The following is a 9,935-nucleotide window of genomic DNA, read 5'->3' as shown; positions in this document are numbered from 1 at the left end:
AGGCTTCCAAACGTATGTACAATCAAGTAGCAAGAACACAATCGAGTGACAAAAAGTTAAATAGAGTTAAATATCAATCGCCTTATTACTCTATAAATCGCATAAAAGAATATCTTTTGCTATCATGTTTTTATATAATCAAGCACTGTAATATCTTTTTTTTGTGACACAAAAAGATAATATATGGAAAAATATTTTAAATTCGTGAGCATTGCATGGTCAGATTAATTTTTATCTCATCCTTCACCTCTGTATTTTTGAGACTTTTGAAGAGCAGCTTCGAGCAGGTGAACTGTGCCGCGTAACTTTAAACAGTCGCTATGTATATTTCCGTTTAACAAGATTATTTGGGTCGACAGAAGGCCCAAAGTCAGATTCCATTAAATTTTACACGTATCCGTCCCTGTCCTTACTCTTCGTCTTCTTCTTCTCTGAATAATCACGCACTCGCCACAGCGACCCTCTCGATTGCCGGTCGTTAATATCGGCCGCCAGGTAGTCTCTGTCGATTGAATTTTTTACTGGTGCCCACCGCGGAAGCCGCGGCTCGGACCGGTACCCCATTCGTGCAGTTGCTTCTTAAAAGAGTAACTGACGTTCGCCTTAAACGTCCGCCATTCATCATCGGGGGCTCGCGATGCCAATACGATCCGACAGGAAATAGGACAGTATGGCCGCGGTGGGATCCCTCTTTCTCTTTCTGCCGAGATCGCGCGAAACGCGCGGTATTGACGATATTCCCCGTCGTTATTTCAATGATATCCGCGTCTGTTAAGCGGCTCGCAATTTATAGAGATAAATGCGCCTCGGAACGATCTCTGACACCGATCGTAGACCGAACGTCGACCGTCCCAAAAGGATTGTCACGAATAGCCAAATATCATAAGCGACAAATGTCGCAAGTAACAAGAGTTGTAGCGATAAGATCTAGAAACACATATAAAAAAAACAATAAGAGCTGTAGCAATAAGATTTAAAAACATATAATATTAAAAAAAGTAACAATAAAATGTGACAATTGCCGAAGCAATTTAACTATAATTTGGAGAATTTGGATCGATCATGTGTCGAAACAACGAAAATCGTTTTTGACAATTACGCAAGATCGCAAAAATAAAAGCGGAAAGGATGCAGGAAGAATAATCAAAGTCAACTGATTAACCATGTCCGTCAATGGTCTAATTGTAAAAGCAAATAAATAAGTATTAAAATTAAATTATAAGTTTATTGTTATCTTCTATAATTTCTCCTACATCTTTCTATATAACATTTCTGGCAAAATAAGTAGTATTGCATTTGATTTTTTAACATTTAGGTATATTTTTACGCTTTTTTTTATTTTCTTTCAAAAAACAATAAATTTAATTTATTATAAAAAATTAATTTTACAACTTTTAAACTATTACATTCTATTTCTGGCATCAAGCAATTGCATAATTAAGATTACAAGTTCGCAATAACTATCCTGTTCCTGCTGCAAAAAATTATTACATTAATACTAAAAATACAAATCTAAAAATATGTATAAGTATATAAATCGAAAATAAAAATTTAAAAAAACATGACACGCCACACTATATATATATAGACTAAAGTATCATAGAATATAATCGCAAACACTAAGAATTATTGATTTTTGTTGATTTGACTATAAAATTGGAATATCCATCGACATCGTCTAATTCAATCGAATAAAACTTCGCCACTATTATGGCACGTCCTTCTAACTTTGGTATCATGGAGAAGCTACATTTTGCGTCTGCAACCACCCCAACATCTTCCGATAGCTTTAGCTTCAACTGTTCGTCCAAACCGGGCCCCTCGATAAGGAATCTACCCTTCCTCAAAGGAATCGGCAACGGATTGCGGAACTTAGCCGTAGCACGAAGAGTTTGACCAACAATCGCATCGTTATGCAACTAAAAAAAATTATTTACAAATTTTACAAAGTAAAATATTTATTTACTGTACTTTTATTTTCTCTCTTTACAATTAGTTTTATCTTCGCCCACAAATCTTACGTGTTATACGTATCTCAATAATTACCGTGATTTTAATGTCGGGTTTCCTAACACGGAAGACGTCCTGCACAAAATATTCAACGTTTGTGTCCTCCACGGTGACGAGACAAGTGATATTCAAAGTGCATTGATCCAACAATCTTGAACTGTACTCCTTCCAGGAAAAGTCTTCGCGAATTTCCTCGAGCTTCCCTAATCGGAACTGTATGTTGCGGTATGTCCTCATATCATCGTAAGAGTTCTTTCCGGTGTATAGCATAGGTTCCACAATTAAATCTACATTCACACGATGCCGATTCGACATCGTCGAATGCTGATTTTTTATCAGTAATATGACACTACCAGCATATAAAAAAGATTCCAAGTGAGAAGAATAAAATAAAAGAAAAGCGATAAAAATAGATGAACATATCAAAATTAAATTTTGAAAGAAAATAAGATGAATTTGAAAAATTTTACATAATGTTTATACGTCATATTAATAATACTATATTATTATATAAAATCTTGATATGCAATTGAATTAAGCAATCGCTACATTATTTAAAGAACACTTACAGGAACAGTTAATTCAATTAAATTAAATACCTGAATGGCTGCCCAATTATGATGTCATCGCGCAGTTCTAAAGTGAATTTGACGTCGTTGGATTCCTCATTGAGATAATAGCTATTTGGAAATTTGCTCTGGCGCAGCACTTTTACCATAACAGCACATTCTTCATCGGATTCTATTAACATTAAAAATAAATTATTATCAATCTTACAATTGGCTTAGTTAGTAGCTATTCTGATGTCATTAAATAAATATATTTTAGATTTAGCTGACCCAGTGGTTCCTGAATCAGTACATTGATCGTAACGCTATGAGAGTTCAAATAAAATAGTAATCAATAAAATAACAAACTTTTTTGTTACGGACAATACTGATATAAATATAAAGATTTTTTAAAATTACAATCATAACAGGATTTCCATCAGCTTCATTATTCCTAATAAAATTTTGATAAAGGAACAATTGGACTAAATAATTATTCCTTTATCAAAATTTTATTTTATTTTATTCTGCAAACAACAACGTGATTGCGCGATATTTTCTGTTAAATCTCACTTACCTTCTGGATACTTGTAAGTGTGTGTGATGTCTTCCATTACCCATCTGTCAACTGCTTTCGTACAGATCAGCCGGCCAATACTGCGAAATCGTCATCGTCTCATTATTCAACGCAATCAATCAATTCAATAATCGCAATTACAATTGATAGTACAGATAATTTGTCATGCGTACCAGAACTTATCCTTGCCAATTAACTTTAACGGCTGCTGCGGTCCATAGTATTTTGGATTATATACTTTGTCAAGTGGCCAACGCCAGTAGACTTTGTCTGCGTTCACCTGGGCGAAAACGAACGCGTTGTCATAGGGACGCAGGAGTTCCCCGTTCTTCACGGCGGCTACCGATGCCGGTCCGCAACGATAAGCGTCATCGCGCAGTTCCTGACGAGTCGCGTTGATTACCTGCCATCCCGAACAATCCGGCGACAGATCCAGTCGTTTCATCCATACCTCATTCCAAACGTGGAAATTCCTGTTATGACAAAAATCGAAACAATTATTCTATTATATTATCTACTGCCATCGACGTTTCCTAATTTTCATTAAGATTTAATCGCAAATTTAGTCGAAATAGCATCGCTGATTATCCCGAACAATACGATTAATTACTTCATGTGCATTTAATATTTATTTTTTTTATTCTTGTTACATTTCATTGTGACTTTCAAGCAAAAGCTGAATATTATCCGTCTTAAAATTACCATACGGAATCGCTGAGCTCTTCCTTGATATTGACACCTTCAACGACATATTCCACGATCAAGCTGTTCTGAGTAACCTGCGCGCTCGAATAGTTGGTCACCACTCGACATGGTATGCCCAAAGTACGACAAATCGTCGCCAGCACACCGGAGAAGACCCAGCAATGCCCGTACTTGACCGGTTCCTTTGTCTCGTAATATTGCTGGAGTATTTTCTGCGAGCCCATCCACTTCGTAGGTGGTATACCATCGACGTAGTCGATTGACCATTTTCCCGTCATTTCTAACTTTCCCATCATTACTCCATTGTTGTCGGGGGAGTTCACCTATAAAACGATCCATTTATCAATCTGGAAATTCCAAAATTTTGCTCGTACACTAAGAAAAAGAGCATACTTTAAGTATCATTTCTCTCAAAATGCGGCTTAAATTTACTAGGAAAGTTTATCCCCCCAAGCTTACCGCGGCAGATAAACAACGCGTTATAATAACCGGGTCATTCCTGCCGCAAACACGAACTTTACCGACTTCGTTCATTAGGTACAGGGCGCAATCCAAGATGTCCCGTTCGAATTGCGCGTACTTCCATATAGTGGGTTGCAAACGATTGTGAGTGCCACGCCAAATTAAACCATCCTCCATCAACACGTATTCTTGACGCTCAGCCTCGTTATCTATATACACCACGTCGTCTGAAAACGGAAGATATTCTGTAAAACTTAGGACAACATTATAATAGATTCGCTACTACAGTGCGATTGGAAAATCGACCGTTATGGATCATACTCTTTATTTTTAGTAGTTATACATTTCTCTTTATTTTTTTGTTATACATTACTTTTTATTTTTAGTAGTATACCATTATGCACAAATAACTCTAGAAATAGATAAACTGAGCATGTTAAATAATTTTTCAAACATGTGAGACGTGGGGCTTTCATGAGAATTAGTGCATTATATCGTACTTATATGTTGCATGGTAACAATGTATTAAAATATAATTTTCAACTCCTTAATATGTGTTTAAACCAAGAATATCTAATCGAAAAATATTTATTATTATTTATTAAATATAAAAGTAGCGATGTAAAAGTTCGGTAAATTGTGACGCTGCTCGACGTTTCGTTAGGAAACAAAGAATTATAATATCTGCGAACACATACCTTTGCACCACGGATTACAGATCAAATAAAACGGATGATCCATCGTGTAACTGCCAATACTACTGAAATTCTTGCGAGAGGTACCAATATTCATATTCCACTTGCCTATAATCGCATTTACCGATGTCACAACCTGAAGATGAAGGATTTCGTTACAAGAAATCTTTTTTGTCTTAATTTTCTCTCACTTCATACGCGTACGCTTGACATTCCCAAATTAATTATGACGATTGTCAATGAATTTAATATTACAATTCGCGAGATATCCACGATTCAATATACAAATTCGATTATTTTAAGTTTTTTACTTTAAGAGAAAAAAAATTTTAATTTTAATATAATTATAAATCTGTTTTATATTGATATTACATATTTGTCTAATGGATAAAATTAAATCCTAAGATCGAAATTAAATTCTCGGTAACGAACACTCGCTAGATTTTGCATTTCACCAACGTTCCTCTACTTACTTTTATTCTTAAGAAATTTGTTCCACGGCAATCTATGAAGGCCTGCCAAAAGTCATTGGAATAATTGTGCCTGGAATCGCACAGTGTAATTGCTACTAGCGTCCCATCTCCAAGTTGTGGCCTTACGCCATCCAGAGCAAAGATGATAACAATTTTGTCGGTGGAAGAATAACAGTTATGTTTATATGATAGATTGAGGTGCAGATAAAATTCCTGACCACGTCTGATAACGAGTCTTGCTCTATCATTCTGACAGGTCATCAGCTCGTATCTAGAAGTCCGATGATTTTTGCCGTTTTCCTTGATGCAAAAATCCACATTGTGAATCGATATTGGAACGCCATCTTCCTCTGCGAATGACATCATTATTAAGGATCACGAATATCTTATACAAAAGGATAAGGAAATTATCAATAACTAATAACTGGAAGTTACGAATTCGGTTTTGATAAAAATGTTAACATTATAGACAACAATTAAATAACGAATATTTGTAAAATATATCTCGGAATTAAATTGCGCCATTGATGACTTGAAGCCTCTTTACTGATTTAATTATTGAGAAATGCGAATACTTATAAAAAAAAGTAATATATTTAAGGCACATAATAATGAAAAATAGGATTTTGTCCGTTTAAATTAAAAGTCATGCAATATTTTCCGATGTCGAAAAAGGTTCAAAAACATCTTATCGTTTCTAGGCCTAGTAGAAAATTAGAAATAATCATAACCTTCTTAGAAGGTTCTAATCTCTTAATTTGATTGAATTTATATTGGTACAAGTATTTTTGTCATTCAGTTCAAGACTAAAATCTTCGAAGGAGAATATTCTTGCGTATATATAAAAATATCCAGTTTGATTAAAGATTAATTTTTTTCTGTGCGGTAAATACTACCGGGAGATCTTCCAGAAACTTCCGGTTAATCTTTTTTGAGAATAAAATCCACAAACACTAACCGAAAGACATTGTAACTGCACTGCAGAACTGAACAAATCGAACAACGACGAGAGACTGATGAAACGAAGTCGCTGATAGAAATTCAAACCCAATAACTAAAGCGGACTACTAAGAATTAAATGATATACGCAAAGGAAAAATAATTGTCCTTCCGAGAAAATGAAACGTGACACAAAACTAAACTACATTCCCCTCCACGACTAAAAAGTGCGTTCCAAACAGTTGCTAAGGTAAGCGAAACACAAGTAGCGACATCCAAAAATTTATACGGCGATGGAGTTGTCTGTTTTACCAATAAAACGCAAAATTTTTGTACAAGTTTTTTGTATGCGTTACTTCTACAAATTTTAAATCTTTTTCCAAAATTAAAGTATAGGCAATAACAAAACGCGGATAAAATTATTATGTATGAAAATGGAAAATTTTCGAAAATTACAGTTGTGTTATCGACTTCTAACGTCAATTCGTAATAATATTTAATATAAAAATTTTATACTTTGTATGTATAAATAAGCATCAGCCACATTGGGACAAGGTACGCTCGTGGACAGAATAGTTGCGACACATTTTTTTATTTAGTTTCGGAACGCATTAATATTTTGCAAATACGAACCACGATTGGTGTACTGTCTCTAAAGTCTAGACTAAAGATAATACACCAATCGTAGTTCGCATTTGCAAAATATTAATTCCGAAATCAAATTTAAAAAAGTGTTGCAACTATTCTGTCCACGAGTGTACATATATGGAGAAATAAAAGGTCAGATTGTAATCGAAGTAGAAATGAATAAATGTGAATGCAATAAAATATATAAGTCACAGATTATTTTCTTTATGTAAAATAACATACATATTATATATTAATATTGTGATTTATCTTACATAAATGATTTATCTTATGAAATATCCTGTGAATATTTATATCCTATGAATACATAGACAATAGTATAATACGATTATCATGAAAAATAAATAGATGAAAAGACGCGTGCACGCGCGAACACACACACACATACCTACACATACTTTGCTAACTTACAATTAAAACTCCAATTTGTTGTATTTGAATTAATTGCAATAAATAAATTAATATGTTGCACTTCTTAATGTGAGTATTATATGAGCAGTTTGATATGAGTATTTTCTATGATATAAAATGAAATTCTTAACAAAATAAGTAGTATTGCATTTGCTTTTTTAACGTAATAACACTTTTTGCTTTGATCTTCAATAACTTTACGATAACTATATAGTGTTCTCGCTAGATTGAAAAATTATTACTATTACTAAAAATACAAATCTTAATGTATATATGTATATATAAATCGAAGATAAAAATAGAAAGAACACTATATATTCTACATTATATATTCTACAGTATTATAAAAAATAATTGCGATTACTTAGTATTACTATTGATTATCGCTTCGCTGATTTAACTATAAAACTATTGGAATGTCCATCGACGTCCTCTAATTCCCTCGAATAAAACTTTGCCGCTATCCAAGCACGTCCTTCTAATCTTGGAATCATAGAGAAGCTACATTTTACATCTGCATCCACCTCGACAGATTCCGATAGTTTGAGCTTCAACTGTTCGTTCAGACCAGGACCCTCGATAATGAATCTACCGTTTTTCAAAGGAATCGGCAACGAATTGCGGAACTTCGCCGTAGCATGAAGAGTTTGACCAACAATCGCATCGTTATGCAACTAAAAAAAATTATTTACAAATTTTAAGTAACACATTTATTTATTATACTCTTATTTTCTCTCCTTAGTATTTTTATCTTAATCCACAAATGTGTTACGCGTATTTCGATAATTACCGTGATTTCAATGTAGGGTTTTCTAACGCGAAAGTCTTCCTGCGCAAAATACTCGAAGCCTATGTTCTGCACGGTGGCGAGACAAGTGATATTGAAAGCGCATTGATCTAACAATTTTGGACCGTATTCCTCCCAAGAAACGTCCATGCGAATTTCTTCAGGCATCCCTGATCGGACTAATTTGTCGATGTGTAATCTCTTCACCAGAATGCCTCCTCGGCCGGTGTATAGCACAGTTTCCACTCTCAAAATTATAGACACACGATACTCCAGCTTCGAATGCTGATTTTTTGTCAGTAATATGACACTACCAAAAAGTGAAAAAAATTCTGAGAAGAATACGATAAAAAAAGCGATAAAACAGATATTTAAATAAAATTTTGAAAGAAAATAAAATTTGAAGAATTCTACATAACGTTTATATGTCTTAATTATTAATAATACTATATTACGTAGTCTTGGCATGCAATTAAGCAATCGCTACGTTATTTAAAGATCACTTGCAGAAATAGTAAAAAGTAATTCAATCAAATTAAATACCTGAATGGCTGTCCTATCATGATGTCATCGCGCAGTTCAAAAAGGAATTGAACATCGTTGAACTTTTCATTCAGGTAACAACAGTCATATGGAGTCTCGCGCTGGCGCAGCAGTGCATTTAGCATAACACCATGTTCTTCGGATCCTGTTGACATTAAAAATTATTTTTATCAGTTAGTAGCGATGTCATATTAAATAAATATATTTCAGATTTAACTGAAATAGTACATTGATCGCAACGCGATCAAACTATGAGAGTTCAGATAAAGTAGTAGTCAATAAAATAACATAAACTTTCTTTTTATTACGGGCTGAAAAAAATTACAATCATAACAGGATTTCTATCAGCCAAGTATTCCTATTAAAATCTTTGATAAAGGAATAATTGGGCTAAATAATTATTCCTTTATCAAAAGTTTATTTTATTTAATCTTGCAAACAACAACCTGATTGCGACATATTTTCTTATATCTCACTTACGTTTTGAATACTTGTAAGTGTGTGTGATGTCTTCCATTACCAATCTGCCAACTGCTTTCGTGCAGATCAGCCTTCCAGTACTGCGAAATTGTCATTGTTTCATCAATCAATGCAATCAATCAATCCAATAATCGCGATTATAATTAATAGTACAGATAATTTGTCATGCGTACCTGTACTTAACCTTGCGAATAAACTGTAACAATTGTTTCGGTCGACCGTTACGCCAGTAGACTTTGTTGGCGCGTACCTCGGCGAAAAAGAACGCGTTGTCATAGGATCGCAGGAGTTCTCCCTTCTTCACGGCGGCTACCGATGCCAGTCCGCAATAGTAAGCACCGTCGCACAGTTCCCGACGAGTCACGTCGATCGCCTGCCATCCCGAACAATCCGGCGACAGATCCAGTCGCTTCATCCATACTTCGTTCCAAACGTGGAAATTCCTGCCATGACGAAAATCGAAACGATTATTCTACTGTAAATTACTGCCATCAACGTTTTCTAATTTTGATCAAGATTTAATTGCAAATTTAATCGAATAGCATCGCTGATTATTTTGAGCAATAAGATTAATCGCTTCACGTGCATTAATTTTGTTTTTGTTTTTATTCTTGTTACATTTCATTGCGACTTGCAAGGAAAAGCTAAATGTTATCC

General features: G+C 34.3%; 2 protein-coding genes across 2 annotated transcripts in view; both read right to left on the bottom strand.

The window, feature by feature from the left end:
- Nucleotides 1-1,378: 1,378 nt before the first annotated feature.
- LOC105450740 (annulin-like) lies at nucleotides 1,379-5,833 on the bottom strand. The gene is made up of 9 exons (XM_011690727.1): nucleotides 5,471-5,833; nucleotides 5,001-5,133; nucleotides 4,300-4,529; nucleotides 3,838-4,163; nucleotides 3,309-3,608; nucleotides 3,136-3,215; nucleotides 2,610-2,751; nucleotides 2,047-2,359; nucleotides 1,379-1,919 (listed from the first exon to the last, which is right to left on the bottom strand). The coding sequence occupies exons 1-9, from the start codon at nucleotides 5,831-5,833 to the stop codon at nucleotides 1,620-1,622; spliced, it is 2,187 nt and encodes a 728-aa protein (XP_011689029.1). The 3' UTR covers nucleotides 1,379-1,619.
- Nucleotides 5,834-7,748: 1,915 nt separating this feature from the next.
- LOC105450682 (annulin-like) overlaps nucleotides 7,749-9,935 on the bottom strand; it is a 6,763-nt gene continuing 4,576 nt past the window's right edge. The window contains exons 6-10 of the mRNA XM_011690632.1: nucleotides 9,452-9,721; nucleotides 9,279-9,358; nucleotides 8,799-8,943; nucleotides 8,259-8,565; nucleotides 7,749-8,142 (exon numbers count right to left, since the gene is read on the bottom strand). Coding sequence (XP_011688934.1) covers nucleotides 7,849-8,142; nucleotides 8,259-8,565; nucleotides 8,799-8,943; nucleotides 9,279-9,358; nucleotides 9,452-9,721 — 1,096 coding nt within the window. The 3' untranslated portion in view covers nucleotides 7,749-7,848. The remainder of the gene's footprint in view (nucleotides 8,143-8,258; nucleotides 8,566-8,798; nucleotides 8,944-9,278; nucleotides 9,359-9,451; nucleotides 9,722-9,935) is intronic.

The sequence above is a fragment of the Wasmannia auropunctata genome, unplaced genomic scaffold (assembly GCF_000956235.1).
Source record: "Wasmannia auropunctata unplaced genomic scaffold, wasmannia.A_1.0 LD336057.1, whole genome shotgun sequence".
Taxonomy (NCBI): Eukaryota; Metazoa; Arthropoda; class Insecta; order Hymenoptera; family Formicidae; genus Wasmannia; species Wasmannia auropunctata.
This window is presented reverse-complemented; position numbering and strand designations above follow the sequence as displayed.